Source organism: Prionailurus viverrinus, chromosome B2 (assembly GCF_022837055.1).
Source record: "Prionailurus viverrinus isolate Anna chromosome B2, UM_Priviv_1.0, whole genome shotgun sequence".
Classification (NCBI taxonomy): domain Eukaryota; kingdom Metazoa; phylum Chordata; class Mammalia; order Carnivora; family Felidae; genus Prionailurus; species Prionailurus viverrinus.
This window is the reverse complement of record NC_062565.1, coordinates 148909760-148928182: the sequence shown is the minus strand read 5'-3', so window position 1 is coordinate 148928182 and position 18423 is coordinate 148909760. Positions and strand designations below refer to the sequence as shown.

Below are 18423 nucleotides of genomic sequence, written 5' to 3'. Positions count from 1 at the left end.
GGCCTGAGCTGAAGTCAGACGCTTAACCTACTGAGCCACCCAGGTGCCCCTAAGATAAATATTTTTAAAAGAAGACTTAGAAAAACAGTCTTAACTCCTGACTCATTTAGTCTCTGTCTCAGTGTGTTTGGGGTGCCGTAACAAAATACCATAGACTTGGTGGTCTAGAAACAACAGACGTTGGAGTTTCTCCCAGTACTGGAGGCTGGGAATCTGAGAAGAAAGGGACCACCAGACAAATACCAAATAATCTCACTATCCAGAGAGAATTGCAGAATTTAATAAGCCTTTTAAAATGGAGATCCAATTTAAAAAAATCTGAGGTGTTTTGTATCTTCAAAGGCACATGTGTGGATGTCTTCGTTGTATATGGAAACGTATGGTGATCATAGTTAATGGATAATAATAGTATTTTCAGTTATAGTTCTGACTGATTCTTTTGTACCGAATTCTGAACTTTAGTGACATAACTACTTGAAACGCTCATTTAATTTACCCTTAACTTTGCGGGTTTGCCATCCAGATGTATCACAGGATCCGACATTCCGAGTGCATTTACCGGGTGACGATGGAGAAGCTGTCCTACCACAGCATCTGTACCGCGGAAGAGTGGCAAGGCCTCATGCACTTTAACCTCCCGGTGCGCCTCTGCAAGGAGATCGAATTGTGAGTGTTTTTTCCTGTTGCTTCCGGAACAGTTTTAACTTGATTCCGCCTGACACGAACTGGGTGTACAATTAGAGTCATGGACCCCACGTTACACGTGCTCTGTGGGTTCCCATTTTCCCTTCCACCATGACTTCCCTTCTCGTGATGGAAGGTGGAAAGGAAGGCCACACCTCTTTTATCTTTAGGAAAAAACATCTGACCGCCATTTTGAAATGGGTTAACTGAGATGTTAGCCTTTTCTCGTTAGTCTTCCGCCTACTTCACGCCAGATAGTACCTGATGTTCAAAGTGGCGTTGAAGATCAGGGATCTAAAAGTTTCTGTTTCCGTGCAATTTTAAATTTAAAAACTAAATTTTAGAATTTAGTAAGAATGAGTTCACCTTTCACATTTTCTTTTCTAATCCTATGTTAATATATGTGAGTTCCTGGTGGTAGGACTTCTGATGATGTGTATGTTCATTCTAAGTGCAAGCCAGCAATCTCCCTCTCTCTCTCTCTCTGCCCCTCCTCTGCTCTCACTCTCTCTGTCTCTCAAAAATAAATAAACGTTAAAAATTAAAACTTTAAGTGCAAGCCAGCACTCAACTACATACCAGAGATCTTCAGAAGTAACCCAGAGCTGATACTTGCCCTATCATCGGAACTGTTCATTAAACAAGAAGGCCATCAGACTGAGGTGACTCTAATGCTGGAGCAGCTGGCGTAAGCAAACCAAAATCTAAACCCAAAGGGCCTCAAGGCTACGTGATGGAAACCCCGAGGACAGCCAGGCACGGACAGCCAACTGGGCCTGAAGCCACAGTCAGCAGCAACTGCCTTTCTTGGCTTTTGCAGCGTTTCTGCACCGGGGTCTCTGCTGGCTCCTGTCCCTACAGGCTTCCCACTGCCCTGTTGGAATAGATTTTTGCTCAAATAAGCTCTTACGATTTCTTATTTGCCTCAACTTACCCTCTGATGGTTTGTGTACAATACACATTGTGATAGAATAAGAAATCTGTATATTTGGTCTTTGGAGCCGGGTCCTGGCTCAGAGCTCCTAAACCCCTTGAGTTTCCCGAATGACCGGAGTGAGAGAAGTGTCTTATCTTTTTCAGAATGAACCTTGTTCGACCACACTTGAGTTTCTGCTATTGAAGGACTCTAGGAGGGTGGGGGCCGGTTGTCCAAGGAGCCAACCGCATGGTTAGGGGGTTGTAATTTTCAGCCCCACCCTCAGACCTCCTGGGAAGGCACAGGGGCTGGGGATTGAGTCAGTCACCAGCGACCAACGATTTAAGCAAATGTGCCCATGGAACGGAACCTCCAGAAACCCTCAACAAGGGGTTCGGAGGGCTTTCTGGTTGGCACACACGTTAGGTGCCAGGAGGGTGGTGCCCCTGCCGAGGCCTGAGAGCCCACCCCTTCCCCCATGCTGTGGCCCACGCATCTCTTTGTTTGCCTGTTCCTGACTTGCATCCCTAATAATAAACTGGTAGTAGTAAGTGAGGTGCTCCCCTGACTTCTGTGAGCCATTCTGCCTTGCAACACCCAAGGTGGGGGTTGTGGGAACCTCAGCTTTATAGCTGATGGTCAGAGGGGTGGACGGCCTCGCGATGGGCACCTGCAGTCGGGGGCAGTGTTGCGGGACGGAGCCCATGACCCTCACAGGCTACGCTAGCTGCGGTGGGGTCAGAAGTACACCGCGTTAGAGGGCATCATCGGTTGGTGTCTGCAGAGGGTTGGAGAATTGCTGGGTGTGGAAAACTCACACGTGTGGCGTCGGAAGTGTAACTGGAGGAAGGTGGTTTCTTTTAAATAGTTTACCGCCGTGTCTGTGCGGGTTAAATCTTAGTAGTTAAATTAGCAAACGGAAAATAGGTAATAACTTCGGATGTTTGTATTTATGAAGTTTCTCTCTGGATTTAGATGGGAGATAGAATGATTTTCCACTCTAAAAAAAATCGTTTTTCCCCCTTGTCTGTAAGTTGTGTAAAACACATGTAGGATTCACAGTAAAGTTATTTTGTACGCTCTCATTGCTCTGATAACGACCGCAACATCATTTTTTAGAGATTGTTTCATAGAAGATTAAGCAATGGCTTAAATATTGGGCTAAGTTCCTGAGGGAATGTGTGGAATTTCCTCCTGGAAACATTTAATACAACAAAGATGTGACTAAGAACGCAGGAAGAGAGAAGATGGCTAGACTCTCAGTGGTTTGTTAGTTTCTTAAAAGACACAAAATTAAATTCCTTTATTTGTGTTTATGTTTACCCTAATTAAATTTACTAATCAGCCTTGTGTTCTTTCGTTTCAGATTCCACTTTGACATTGGTCCTTTTGAAAACATGTGGCCTGGGATTTTTGTCTACATGGTCCATCGGTCCTGTGGGACATCCTGGTATGAATGACCCAGAAACTTCCTTCTTAACCTCTAGAGTGATAGGACCTCTTCCTCCCCCTGCCTACATGCCTGGCCACTTCCTTGGTCGATAACTATTTGAAAAGATGCCTTATATTAAATAACTTTTTTTAATATTTAAATTAAAAAAGGCTGAGATTATTGGACAAGTTGATTTTCGGATTTGGATTTCCCTTGGGGCTACCCCTGAGCTCTTTGCCAGGGTGGCTGTCCCTTGGCTAACAACCGTGTCTCTACTAGGTGATGATAAAGATACAGGTGAAAATTACCTTAGGCCGTGTAATGGGAAGAGGTAGGGGTTATTTCTCCACATCATTCCATACTATTTTCAAGTGTGTCTTTGGAAAATGTGCATTAAATTTAGCGTCAGCTTTCAACCTACATGCTGTATCTGTTCGAACAGGTGTGAAGGACACAGGTCTCCTAATTCAGTGCCAAGTGCTTTATTAGTGATTTCACTGTGGTTCCCTTTCCCTGTGGGTCTTTCCCCCTCTTGTGGCCTGTCCTGGAGACCTTTCATGACTTTCCATTTAACTTTTTACAACTTAAACACATACTTAAAATGCAAGTAATTAAAAAAAAATGCAAGGAATAATTTTCTTTTTCTCTTTTTCACTCATTTAATCATAAAGTGGCTTATAGAGGCCCTTAGTTTCTCTGAAGCTAAATTGTCACTCCTTTGCCATTGAATTCTCTGCCTTCTCCTACTTTTATTGGTGACTTTTATAAGTTGCTCTTTTGAAAGAATGCACACAGGGTAATTAACAACACTTATTTCTTAGATATCAGTTGAGAGTTTGACCCGTTGGAACTCTTAAAAATGACCTACCTTATTCTTCAAGGACATTTGAAAATCTTCAGTGGAGGGGCACCTGGGTGGCTCAGTCAGTTGAGCATCCTACTTTGGCTCAGGTCATGATCTCGTGCTCTGTGAGTTCGAGCCCCCCGTCGGGCTCTGTGCTGGCAGCTTGGAGCCTGGAGCCTGTTTCGGATTCTGTGTCTCCCTCTCTCTCTGCCCCTCCCCTGCTCATGCTCATGCTCGCTCTCTCTCTCTCTCTGTCAAAAATAAATAAAACTTTTTTTAAAAATTTCAAAAAAGTCTTCAGTGGAGAAGAGTAAAGGTTATATATTTTTAGAAGTTCTATGGACTGTCATCTTCCTGGTATTTCAAAGAGCCTTGTTCTATATTGATGTGCTTTTATTTTAAGCTGCCTTAAATTCCTTGAGAGAGTTAGTAGGGACTTAAATAAGTAGCAATACATGAAATATGAAAATAAAATATAATAACAATGTTGCATGATAAAAACGTATCATTGGGCGCCCGGGTGGCGCAGTCGGTTAAGCATCCAACTTTGGCTCGGGTCATGATCTCACGGTTTGTGAGCTCGAGCCCCTTGTCGGGCTCTCTGCCGTCAGCGCAGAGCCTGCTTTGGATCCTCGGTCCCCCCCTTTCTCTCCCCACCTCCCCCCCAACTCTGGCACGTGCGTTCTCTGTCTCTCAAAAATAAACAGACATTAAAAAAACGTTTAAAACGCGTCATATCGTTCTACGTACGGTGTCCGGGTTTTGGCGTGGCCGTTTGCCACTTAATAATTTGAGTGCACCACAATACTTCGAGAGGATAGTCACTCATCTAGGAAATTCCTATGCTACATTTGAAGTCTGGGAATCTGAATGTGCTTTTTGGGAAAATATTGGCTCACAATGCCCTTAAGCAGGGTGATGATGCGTTGCTGTCTGTCGAGCACGGTGCGGCGACGTGAGGGTGAAGTGAGTTAGCGACACGCTGCTACACGCCCCTTCTGGTACTGGCCCCCTGGTGGGCCAGCAAGTGTATCAGATCAGAAGCTCTGAAAGAGTCCTCCTCTCTTAACCAGCCAGAGACACAGAAGGGAAGTGATGAGAGAGGCTTTGGCGCTCCTGGACCCAGTCACTGTGCACGTTTTCATAGTTGCAAGTGTATACGGGTACAGATGGATGTGTTTCTTTTTTTCAACGTTTATTATTTCATTTTGAGACGGAGAAGGTACGGGTGCACCTGAGCGGAGGAGGGGCAAAGAGAGGGGGAGGGAGAGAGAGAGAGAATCCCAAGCAGGCCCCGCGCTGTCGGCACAGAGCCTGCCACGGGGCTCGATCCCACGAACGGTGAGCTCGAGACCTGAGCTGAACCCAAGAGTGGGACGCTTAACCGACTGAGCCTCCCAGGCGCCCCCAGACGTACGTGTTTAAACCAGAGCTCTAGCGAGAACGTATCGGCTCTTTACCGGTTTCTGTCGTAACGGTTTCTCCTCTTCTCCGCACAGCTTCGAGCTCGAAAAGTTGTGTCGTTTCATCATGTCCGTGAAGAAGAACTACCGGAGGGTTCCTTACCACAACTGGAAACACGCGGTCACCGTGGCGCACTGCATGTATGCCATACTCCAGAACAACCACGGGCTTTTCACCGACCTGGAGGTGGGCGTCCACACGCTTTTTTTTTTTTTTCCCTCCGTTTCAAATAACACAAGTGGATTCAGACGCTGTATGTCTGGAGCACCTTCCAGATGTGGCTCCGTGACCTATTCCCCCAGGACGGTTCGGTAATTTCGTAGGAGCACGCTTTTAAAGTGGCTGTGCCCATGTGTTTTTCATATTATTTTCTATCACAAAGGTAGATACAGAAATTCCAGCTTCACCAAAACATTCCCCCCCCGACCCCCGCCGAGGAAACACTAGTTTTGTAGTTTTTTTTCCCTGTTAAAGCTTCAGTATTCTGGAAGTCTTTGTTACACAAACCAAGTAGATTTTTCTCACTGCCCTTCTGTCCTGGGTAGTGTAGGCAAATCCTACTGATTTGAGAAGCCAGAACATGAAGAACAGTGAGGACGTAAATGATCTCCTGCCTCGTGAGGAGCCGGGCTCTGTGATGCTTCACGGACCCACCTGACTTTACATACCCAGAGCTGGGGACAGACTAAGAGATTTGGGGCTGCCTGGTCCTTTCCTGCACCGCTGGCCGGCCCCTGCGTCATCCGCCCCACCCGCCCCTCCGTGATGGGAGCACCTCGGGCCCAGCCGGGCTGACCGCCAAGCATGTCCTTTCCCCACGTGGTCCTGGAGGTGCCCGCAAAAAAGCCCGACTCAAATCCGCCTCCCCTCCTCCCTAGCCCTCCTCCTCCCCTGCTTCAGAGAACATGTTGGCCGTGCCGACAAGGAGGCTGTCAGCTCGGTGATGAAGACACAGCCCTTCTCTCACGGGCACGTTCACACTAGAAGCCCGGCACTCCTGAGGGCCATCCTGTGCGCGTCCCATCCCGTCACCCCAGAGTCACAGTCTGGGCAGGAGACTCGGAAAGTGCATTTTAGAAAAAGTGTTGACATTTTTGCTTTTTTATTGCTAATCTCTTGGTAGATCTTGGTTAGCCTAACAACTTATTTATTATCAAGAAAATGAAATTTATTATTTTTTCGTATAAATTATGCTGATTTTCCACTCCATGAAACCCCATATTTTTGAGACATGCAGCGTTTTTTCCATTCAGTTCCTTCTAAGAAAGCAATTTCAATTATGCCTGGGTGGCTCAGTGGGTTAAGCATCCAACTCTTGATTTCTGCTCAGGAAACGATCTCATGGTTGTGGGATTGAGCCCCTCGTTAGGCTCTGCGCTGACAGCATGGCGCCTGCTTGGGATTCTCTCTCCTCTCTCTCTGCACCTCTTCCCACTCATGCGTTCTCTGTCTCTCTAAATAAACAAACACACAAACATTAAAAAAAAGAGAAAGCAATTTCATTGTCTTCTTCGCCAGGGGATAGTCTGTGATTTTGACAACCGTAGAAACCGTTTTCAGGTTACGTTGAAATGTACATTAAAAAAAATGGCAAAGTTCAAGATAAGTGTGAAAATGTCGTGGCCACAAATTAACTCTCGTTTAAGCTCCTAGTTTGTTTTTAGAATTACATCATTATGTTTTCACAAAACCTCAGGTCCTTTTGCCTGAAAATAATCCCAAAATAATATGCGTAAACATTTTAAATATGTTTTTTACAAAAGGGTATTTAATCTCTAATAGAGCTGTTAAAAATCATCATTTGATCTTGTTAAAGTAGCATATTAACAAAGGTAACTCCTCACCTCGTGAATTATTTTCACATGCTTAATTCTGGCATACATTCAATAAAACTATTGAATATTATGTCAACAAAAATAAAATACATAAAAAAAATTGAGAAGAGGTACATAGTAGTTTTTCTCTATTTGTCTATCATGCAAGATTTTAAAACCTTGGAATCTCTTGCCAGATTCATCCTGGGTAACACAGCAGCACAAAATATGGGAAAGACCCCAAACCCAAGTGCTACTCAGAACATAAGTAATTCAGTTATCCTATGGCCAGCGAGCCTGTGGCAGTGGAGGGGCGTCCGGGAGGCCCCCCCACTGCTCGTTAGGTTGTAGGAGAAACCGTTGTGCCCAGGGAGGCTACGAAAGGGGCAGGGCGGACGCAGGCAGCTAACCTCGTGGGGTTTCTGCAGACCGCCTCCTCCCTGCCAGCATCTGCCTTCTGTGGGCTGTGACCACCCACTCACCGGAACACCCGCCAGGCTCCTGTCCAGAGCTGGCCTTGCCACTTGACCTCGTCCCTGCCCTGGTGGTTCTTCCCTCCCTCTCCTCCATCCGTGCGGTCTCTGCTGGACTGTCTGGTCCGCGTGTGGGAGCACCGCGTTGTCACCTCCATCGTAACACACCCTCCGCCTGCCTTTCCGCTCGGCTCCCCCCTGAGTTCTTAGCTCCCCGTTTCCCCGAACCCGCAGAACAGCTGCCGCAGCGGCTGGCTCTAGTGCTCTCCCCGATCTTCTCCGGCCCACCCCCCAAACACGCTCCGGCCCAGGTCACCAGCGCCCTGCACCGTGCCAACGGAGGGTCAGCGCCCAGCGTTTCTCCCCTCTCGGTCGCTGTATCCTCTTGGCCGCACGACGCCCACTGCTCTGCCAGAAACCCTGTCTTCCTTCCCTGGTTCCCACAGAAGATGGTCCACCTCCCTTCTCTGCCAGGATTCTCTGTCCCCTCCCTGCAGCCCTGCTTCCCTCCTGACCCTCTGACTGTCGGGACAGGCCCACCTGCTCCCCGCACCCACCCCTGCGCTCTTCTCCCGGGACCCCCTGCTTCTCCCTCGCTCCCGCAAAGGTCTGCTCGCGTGGACTTTCTGTGGCCCGCCTTGCTGTATTAACCCTTCACCCCCTTGCTCCCGCTCTGTGGTCTCTCTCTCACCGTACAGCTGGCCATTTTTTCACCTGCCGTAGGATTTACTTCTTTTCTTCCTTGTTTGTTTGTAAGAACAATAATATTGTTGGAGTTTAACCCGGAACGGGTTTTGAACGAAATGCTGAAACGGTCCCCTCGTGCCGAGTTCCTTGCCCTGTAATTCTTGGGAACGTTTGCTTTAATTTGACAACCACCATGAACTTTTCCCCGGAGTTGGGCAGGAACGCTCAAGAATGATTCAATTGTCTATTTTAAAAGCAGAAAAACAACGGAAGAGGTTAAGAAAGAAGACAGATCATGCGGAACTTCAGAGATTCCTAAGGATGTTGGCTGTTCCAATGGCAGGACTCTGTCCCCACGATAGGAATGATAAGCTGTAAATCTTCTCCTATCCACTTCTTTGTTCTGAACATTTGTGCACTGGATTTTTTTTTTTTTTTTAAGCGCAAAGGGCTGCTCATTGCGTGTCTGTGTCACGACCTGGACCACAGGGGCTTCAGTAACAGCTACCTGCAGAAATTTGATCACCCCCTGGCCGCCCTCTACTCTACGTCCACCATGGAACAGCACCACTTCTCCCAGACGGTGTCCATCCTGCAGGTGAGACCTCACACCGCCTGCCCGCCCGCGGCCTCCGCGGTCCCCTCCCGGGAGGTTCTAGTGGTTCCAAGTAAACGCGGGGTTTCGGTTGGGCCTCCTTCAACAGCTGCAGCTGTACGTCCCCGCAGAACCTCGTGTGTATATCCTCAGTAGGTAATTGTGGGGCGCTCTGACCATGAACCCTCGGTGAATGTTTTGAAGACGTATCTGTTTTGCGGCCACGTTCGAGTTTGAAGTAGGTGATCCTCTAAGGCAAAGTGTGTTTCGCGTGTTGTATTTCTTTATACGGATCGTCATGTTCTCAAACCCCGACATACTGGACGTACACCTGGAGGGTTGGGCAGGTCCGGGTTTAAGTGCACGGAAGTCCTTTTAGTTGTTCTTTTGTGTGCATTCTTCTCAACTTGCCACCTTCAAGGTGTTCTTGCTACTTGACCTAGACTCGGACAGGCGTCACCGAATCCATACCCTGACATGACCTGACACCTCCCGTGGGGGTTGTGACAGGGAAAGACGTATCAGGGTCGTAAACAGATGGCCCTATCTCTGTTCAGGAAAGGCTTCCTTCCTTTTCTGGAGATTACCGTACTCTCTGCTGATATGACCTTTTATGCTTAGGATACTTCTCTGAGTAGTTCTCCTCAGACCCATCTGACTGCCCCCTTGAATTCCATTTTGATAGCAAACATATTCATTGAGCTCCTCCCAGCCGCCAACACCCATTTTAGGCCCAGGGGTTGTAGTAAGAACAAAGACAGGTTGTCCCCTCCCCTCCCCCCCACTGGAGCTCTCGGTGTGGACTGAGGGAGGTCCGCATCCAGAGCTCTGCCCTCACACTGCCATTCTCCCTGCTCCCCCCGCCTTCTCTCTGGGGTCCTCCTGGTCACCGATAGGCTGTGGCTGTCACACCAGCGTCTCAGACCAGGGCGCAGGAGACTTCTCTCTCCAGACACCTCAACTCAGCGTCCGATGTGACCAAAATGGGGGCGGCCTCCACCACCCAGCCACCACAGGGGGATGACCTTGGAGTCATTGTTCCCCTCGCCCCCAACGTCCCGTCACCAAGGCCGGCCAGTTTTATGTTTTGTCAAGACTGCTCCAGACTTGACCGATTTAAGGTGATATCCGAGAGGAGCAGTAAAAATTCCAGGTTCCAGTCACTAAACTATGAGACAGTAATGTATTGTTAGATCGCATGGACGTCCGTGATACCTCTGTGTATCTGTATAAAAGATGATGGAAGGTTTTGCCTGCCGCTGTCCTGATCTCCACAGATCTTTATCACCGTGGCTACCCAATGACTGTGGATCTGGAACTATCCTTCCCCTGTCAACATGGCCCGACCGAAGATAAATAATTTGGTATATAATGGTACAGAGGCCAGCTTAAATCTGTCCTTTTCTGTGGATGCGTTCTGAATGGATAGACGTGATCTTTGGCTACCAAACTGAGCTGTGGGCGTAGGTGTGTATTTGCCGAGTGTCCTTACTCCCCCCTCTGCTCTGACTGCAGAAGTCATCCTGGAGATTTGGTCCTTTTCGTCACCACCATCGTCGGAGTAATCATTCAATCACTTGTCAGGCATTCAGTATAAGTACTCTGATAGTTGTTACTTAATACTTAGTATACATAAACAAACAAATCAGAAACTTCAGAATTGTGCACATACTAGCACGTTGATTTTTATTACCATTTATTTCCATTTTACAGATGAGAGTAATCTACATCGAAGAGGTTAAGTAACTTGTCCGTTATCATAACAGCTAGTACGTAACGGACCAGGATTAAAAACTAGAATTGTTCGACCCCAAACCCTGAGTTCTTAATTACAGTCCTAGCACGTGGTTTGATACAGTAGGTGATCAGATACCAGAATGCGCGTCAAGCTGTGGCAGTCGCGAATGCTCAATGCCACGGGCTTTGTTCATCTCACGTCCCCCGAATGATTCAGCCTGTGGCTTCCTGTGGTGAGACTCGCACCCACCCGGGCCGCGTGGCTGGGGGGTGAGCTCGCTTGGTGGGCATGGGGTATTGAAAGCTGAGCTCCCAGGCCTTCCCTGAGGAATCTCTTTGATAGAGCTAAGCAGCACAGGGCTTTGGGGGGAACGATTTATGATTAATAATAATCTGTAAAAGCCTGCTGAGGACAGATGGGTGAGTATGCCCACCTGCTCCCGTCCTACCCTACCTGCTACCCGTGTTGTAGCCAGTGATTATCCTAAAACAGGCCTCCTCCTGTCGTGACCCTACTAACCACCTTCCCATGATTATTTCAGTTCTGACATGAGGCCTCTGTTGGAACTCTGGCCCCCTGTCACCGTTTCTCTGTGGAGACGAGGCGCTTGAGCAGCACGGAAATTGTGTGGTTCCCACCGAACACGTGTGGTCGCACGCTGCTCCCTGCACACGTGCGACTCCTGGTCCCTCAGAATCCGTGTCCCCGCCCACGCTCTCCCGGAGCCCTTGACTGCACCTGTCTGCCTCTCTCCCGCTACACTGTGAACTCCTCCAAGGGTGCGCTTCCCTCGTTTAGGGCCACGGCTAGAGTAGGTGCTAAGTATGCTGCAAGTACCCTCACACCCGGGGAGACACTGCGGGCTGAGTACCTGCCAGATGAGCGCCCACGTACGTTCATTTCGTGGTGGGAACGACACGGCCGGTGGGTCGCACCCGAGTCATTTCTGCGTGTAAAATGCTGGTGGTCTTATGCCTGGTTGATGCAAAATGGGACGAACTGGCTTGAATTAGCATAAAATAAACCTCTGACACTGTAACCTGGGAGATTATGGGAAACTTACCAGTTGATACGTAAAAGCATTAATGGGGTTTCATCAAGCTCACTGATGGGAAATTAGAGCTCTTAAAAGAGTTCGAGCTGTTTATCTGCTGCGTGTGGTCGCTGTGTCTCCTTATTTTCTGTGCTTTGGAAGAAAGGAACGTGCTGAAGAACATAGACTGGATCCTCTTGAAGGGAAGGGGCCACTTACTGTTTGTTGTTCATTTATTGCCTTTGCTCTCGCAAAATATTGAAGGAGGAACTAAAAGGATCCTCGTTACTACTTTTCATTGTAAAGGTCCTCTCCTGAGCTTTAACACCGAATTCCCTTTACTATCAAAAAGTAGTCAAAGACATAATAAACTGAAGTCGCCAACAAATATACAGATCCTTTAAAATGGGTCTCCCTCTGCCATAGATCATGGATAGTTACACTTTTGAGAACCCGATGAAATACTGTGCTTACGAAGGACATGTTCAGCATATGATATGATATATATAATATCATATATAATATACAATATATCATGCTGGACATGATATTTATTTATTTATTTATTTATTTATTTATTTTATATATATATATATATATATATATATATATATATATATATATATTTGCAGTGAGTTCACAACTTTGTGGTCCCTGAGAGGATTTCTGGAACCCAGGCTAAGAGGTCCCCGTTTTATCAACTGTGTGGTAGAATATGTTTAGACGTCATCACGTAATGGTCCGTTGCTGATAGAATGAAGCATTACATGCGTGTCGCGTGTGATTCCCCCTCAGACAGCCTGACAGTGGTGCACGGGTTCCAAGGACCCACACCAGTCTGATACGTGGTAATGGCTGAGGAGCGCGGGTGTCAAAGTATTGAAACGGCCCAGCCGCCTCGCTGGAATTCGGGGCAGATGAGAGCAAAGCAGGCTTCGTAGCAGCAGGCAGAGCGGGGCTCTTTAGCCTCCTGCCCTGAGATTTCGGCGAGTGGACGTGGGACGGGGCTTAACGGCTCACGGAGTCCGTCCGCCTTCCCAGAGCCCAAGTCCCCTCCCCGTGGTGGCCGACGGGGCTGGTGGCTCTTCCTTGTGCCGAGGCCCTGTCTGCCGTCACGTGCACCCTTTGGCTCCATTGAGCGTCCACGAAGGCGGCCGCCGGTGAGATCGTGCGGCTCAAATCGCCGACGCGGCCGGTTGATGTGAAACTCTGCCGTTGCTCTGCGGTCACAGAAGAGGCTTGTGCTGTTTCAGCAGATACTTCAGCTCAGCCAGACGTCAAAGAGTCACGCAGTTTTATGACTTGAGAGTGAAATCACACGTATGAAAAGGCCTTCTCAATTTAAAACGTTCCGCAGACGTCAGGCCTTCCTATCGTTATTGTCTGGAAGACACCCAAGTCTGGGGCGCCTGGGTGCCTCAGTCGGCAGAGCATCCGACTCTTGACTTCGGCTCAGGTCATGATCCCAGGGTTGTGGGATCGAGCCCCCAAGTCAGCACAGAGCCTGCTTGAGATTCTCTCTCTTTCTCTCTCTCTCTTTGTCTCTCTCCCTCTGTCCCTTCCCCCACTGTCTCTCTTCAGAGAAGAAAAGAGCTAACTAGAACTAACTCCATTTGCTGCATTTACCATAGGATAATGTAAATATTTATAAAAGCTTAAGAGTAGGTAAGAAAGATTCTGGTGATAGAAAACAAGCGGTGCAGGGGCACCTGGGCAGCTCAGTCGGCTGCTCTGACTCCTGATTTCGGCTCAGGTCACGATCTTGTGGTTCGTGAGTTGGAGCCCCATGTCAGGCTCTGCGCCAACAGCATGGAGCCTGCTTAGGATTCTCTCGCTCCCTTTCTCTCTCTGCCCCTCCCCTGCTCACGCTCTCTCTCTCTCTCTCTCTCTCTCTCTCTCTCTCTCTCTCTCTCCCTATCAAAATAAATCAATAAACTTAAAAAAAAAAGAACAAGAAAACGAGTGGTGCATGTACAGCCTTGTTTCAGCATAGTGGGAAGGTGACAATGTTTTAGTGAGATGTCTGACTTTGTAAAAAAGTACACTTTCATAATTTCAAGTTTTTAACGTATTGTATCAGCCAATAAAGATAGCTTAAAACAAGTGAAAGCAATTGACCATCGATTACAGTAAGATTGTGTTGGCTAATCACGAATAATTGAACAGTAATTGATGAGCCCACAGTTGAATGCGTCTTTATTATTTCAGTCTTTCTTGTTTGAACAGATTGGCCCATTTTTATCTCAATTACCAATAAAGGCTTATAATTCTCAGAGGAAGAAGTTATTATAAAAAGTTTTTAAGAGATTTCATAAGCAAAAGAACAGCTTCTGAGGAAATAGAGTCCAAATGACCCACGTTTTGGTCTTGTCTAGGCTGACGGTCTACCGTCCCACCTCCCATGAGAACAGAAGAGGGGTTGGGCCCCGGTGTCTGCACCTCAGTGACGTGTGCTTTACGTGAAAGTGTTGTTGCCTGTAGAGATAAACTTTAATATGCCTCACTTAACTATTTTGAGGTTGTAGGACATTTTGTTTTAGGATATGGAAAAAGTGTTTACTGTTCATTAGACTTGAAGTGGACGAAGATACACGTGACTTTTTAAGCCCATTAATTTCCAGTATAATATAAAAAATGACCAAAGGCTTGCATTAGTTTAAGAAGAAATGTCTCTTACTTAAATGCATTTCCTAGTCCTTGAATTACTTACTAGAACTATCCAACACCAAGGTATGTATTCGAATCCCTGGGATTTTGTGGTAGCGAGTGATGTTACGGTCCTTAAAGGATGCATTTACGCGGTAGCTTGGGTTTTGTAGCCTAAAGAGAAATCGCAACGTTGATTTCCTTCATCATTACAAACTGTTCTTTTGTTTCCCCCAAACGTGTCATTTGTGTGCCAGATGCCACTGGCCAAACTGTGTTGTTTCACGTGACGGGACGGGGACGTGTCGTGAGGTGAGAGCTTGTGCTTCCTATTGGTGGTGTTTCTTTGTGTTTTTTCCATAGCTGGAAGGGCACAATATCTTCTCCACCCTCAGCTCCAGTGAATACGAACAGGTGCTTGAGATCATCCGTAAAGCCATCATTGCCACAGACCTTGCTTTGTACTTTGGAAACAGGAAGCAGCTGGAGGAGATGTACCAGACCGGATCGCTAAACCTTAATAATCAATCACATAGGTAAAAATAATTTTTCAAAGTTTAGAAGCCTAGGAAGTATTACCTGAATGAGCGTATCCTTAAAAACAGAAATGCAGTTTAGCATACGTTTGTATTTGAAAGCAGAAATGTAAAGAAATTGTGTGTTTTTTTTTTGGGTCACGTGCACTTTATGCTGACTTTGCATATTTCCTTGTCTGACACAATTGCTGAGTCCACGGTGGGGATAATTAAAATATGAATTGCGATTTCAACTGCTCACCCAGGAACGGGTGCTTGCCAAGAGGCCTCTCCTTGAATTTATTTCAGTCCAGGGTTTTTAGTCTTGGGCTTCACAGATTCAAACTCTGATGAAAATGGATTCATTTTTCAGAAACCAGATCATCTTGGCCAAGCCAACGTGATTGACGTATAAAACCGGGATTCTGTTTTTACTGATCTACAAACGTGGATTCTAGTTACCGGCATCAGAATATGGGCATTCGGTGTGGTCAGATCACTTGGGAAGCCGAGTGGCAATCCGGAAGCGCATTTCAGACATGGAGTCACAAGAGGGGTTAGATTACTTAAAATGCTCTAATGCAGCCAGCGAAATTAGTCGGAAATTATTTTTTATGAGAAGGTGTCTCTTGCCCGGTGGATTCAGAAATACCTGACGTGTGTTCACTGTGAAGCTGGCCACCGGCTGTACGTTAGACCTCGGTCCGCTGGCTAACCTTCCTGCTTGTCACTTGGGAGGTGTGACCGCCAGCTCTTATCGCTAAGACTTTCCCTTTGCCGTTTCCGTGTGTGACCAAGGCCATCTTAAGTGATGCTGTCTTTATCTGAGATTTGTGGACGTCCATTTAGCGATCTCTTCTAGTCCTGCTGAACTTGGGTCTGTATTCTCTTTGTCCGGGTGCTTTCGTTCTTCCTCCGTGATGCGTTAAGGACTGATCAGAACATTTCTTTCTGGAGGAGTCTGTTTTAAGGGTTTTAGAAGCCATCCACTCAGGTACCACAAACACAAAACACGAAGTCTACTAATGACTATGGATAAAAGTTGCCCTCTTCAAGAATATTATATACACAGGATATAATGCTGTCCATTCCTTTGGGTAAGCCACAGTTGTGGGTGGTTCAGTCCGCCTTCAAACAGGCAGATCCGGATTTTGTGGGAGCCTGAAACTTACACAATCTGGGGAACCTTGTTTCAAGAAAACAGAGACATCTTATTTTCCCCTCAGGCAGTCTGAACACACTGTCAGGGCCCTCCCGGCATCAGTGTGTCATGAAGGGCCACAGAGGTTCTTCCCAGCACAAACGTCTTCTACCTGCAGCCCGAGGGACGCCCATGATCTACAATGATGGTGTCTCTGAACCTGCAACGGGCTTTGTGTGCAGCTCTTGTAGGAACAGGTGTTTGTTCACAGTTCTTTCTTACAGCAGTGATAAGATGGGGAAAATATTACCCTGCAGGAAGGTAGCCTTCGGCTTACCCAAACCCATGTGCGTACGTCTTTTTTTTTAGGTTATAAGTAAGAACCGTGTAATTAATACCAAGTTTCTTGTATATATTTTTAGCAAAATGGTTACAATAACAAGTATTATAAAATAGAAAATTTAAAAATATAATTGCAAATATTATATTTGGTGCTTAATGCATATGTGTGTGTCTTAGTGGTGTATACTGTCTAGTTGTAGAAGATTAAATAATTTGGGGGCAGTTAATAATTTTAAAGGTAATGCATGTTTGTCTTAACAGTTCAACAAGAGCAGAAGTATATATACAAAGAATGTTCTTTGTATTTCTCTTCAAATTTTTATTTAAATTCTAGTTAGTTAACATAGTGTGATCGAGAGAGAGCATGAGTGGGGGAGGAGCAGAGAGAGGGAGACACAGAATCCGAAGCAGGCTCCGGGCTCCGAGCTGTCGGCACAGAGCCCGACGCGGGGCTCGAACTCACAGACCGCGAGATCATGACCTGAGCTGAAGTCAGATGCCCAACCGACTGAGCCACCCAGGGGACCCTGCCCATCACCCATTTAACCCATTCTTCCACCAACCCTCAGTTTGTTCTCTATAGTTAAGAGTCTCTTACAGTTTGCTAGAAGAAGAATATTCTGTTCTTCTGCACTCCATGCCAACAGTCTATTTGGCATAATATCATCCCAGGCACTTGTGTGTGTGTGTGTGTGTGTGTGTGTGTGTGTGTGTGTACACACACACACACACACACACACACACACATATGTATATACATATATATATACATATGTATATACACATATACACACAAATATATGTAACATCTTGTAGTATAGAGTACTACATAAAGGCTTGTTAAACCTTTCCCTATATTGATGGTTAGACATTTCTAGTTTTGCAGTACAAATAAAGCTGCAATAAACTTGCTTAGTTAGTATTACCTAGTGGTCCTTTAAAAATATGTGTTGTGCAATGCATGGTGCTAGAAATTGCTAGAAATTTATAAACATAATACATTTTCTAAAAGGATTATAGAAACTCACACTCATCCTAACATATGGGTGAAAACCGTTGCTCATTAAATAATGCCATTTTCTGATAGCTCGCTGCATTAAAGATCATTTCATTTTTTGTTGACTATTTATTGTTCCTACTTCTATGTATGTGTGTGCTCAGAACTTTTGTATTTTTTGTTGAATTGCTTACTTTTTTATAAATCAGTTTGCATTATATATATTATTAAGGATACTAAAAGTTTCTCTATGTCACGACCATTTTCTTTAGGTCATTTTCAAAAATTCTATTCAGAAATTCTTCTGACCATAAAGAAATTTAATTCCATGAAGCCAAATCTTTCACTGATTTTTATCAAATCTGGTTTTCTGTCTTGCTTCAAATGGCCTCCCCCGTCCTCACAGTAATATAAATAGTACTTAAAATTCTATTCATATATTTTTATGATTTTGACTTTCATAGTTCGATCTTAGTTCTTCTGATGTTATGTCTTTTATTTATTCCCGGTGGGTTGAATCAATACCGTTTAATTAATTCATTCTTCCACTGGTTGAAGTTCTCATATAAACTTGAATAATTGTTTGGATTCCTTAAATCATTTAAATGTAATTATCTAATCCTCAACTGTGATCATACTGTTTTGATCACTGTAACTGTGTTGAAATTTACCATAACATACCCGGTAAGATAATCTTCATCTTCCATTTACCTTCCAAAAACTTTGTTGAAATTGTTAGTTAACAAATGCATTTTTAACAGTTTTATTAAAAAATTTGCAGACTTACAAAGAAGTAGAAATTATATTCAAAGTCTGCAATTTATACCCACTTCCTGCATTCAAAAATTGTTGACATTTGACCATATATTTTTACCTTTCTTTTGCAATGTGCCACTTGAATGTAAATTATAGACATCATGACTTTTATCCCCCTCATTGTGAATACTTAGAAAGAAAAAAATATCCTGCTGTCAGTTAAAAATATCCACGTTGGCATTTTGATTGTGGCTGTGTTTATAAATGTAAGTATATTGCCTTCAGAGACATTGGCATGAGTCTTTAATACTGACCACATTTTATAGTTTGTCTACACAGGTCCTGT

At 45.6% G+C, this 18423-nt stretch overlaps 1 protein-coding gene across 3 annotated transcripts in view; it reads left to right on the top strand.

Annotated features, from left to right (window-relative positions):
* Window positions 1-18423, top strand: part of PDE10A (phosphodiesterase 10A) — a 348967-nt gene that overhangs the window by 304988 nt on the left and 25556 nt on the right. For all 3 annotated transcript variants that reach the window (XM_047859675.1, XM_047859674.1, XM_047859676.1), the window contains exons 14-18: window positions 524-666; window positions 2967-3050; window positions 5376-5526; window positions 8757-8912; window positions 14690-14862. In XM_047859675.1, the coding sequence (XP_047715631.1) occupies window positions 524-666; window positions 2967-3050; window positions 5376-5526; window positions 8757-8912; window positions 14690-14862 (707 nt within the window). The remainder of the gene's footprint in view (window positions 1-523; window positions 667-2966; window positions 3051-5375; window positions 5527-8756; window positions 8913-14689; window positions 14863-18423) is intronic.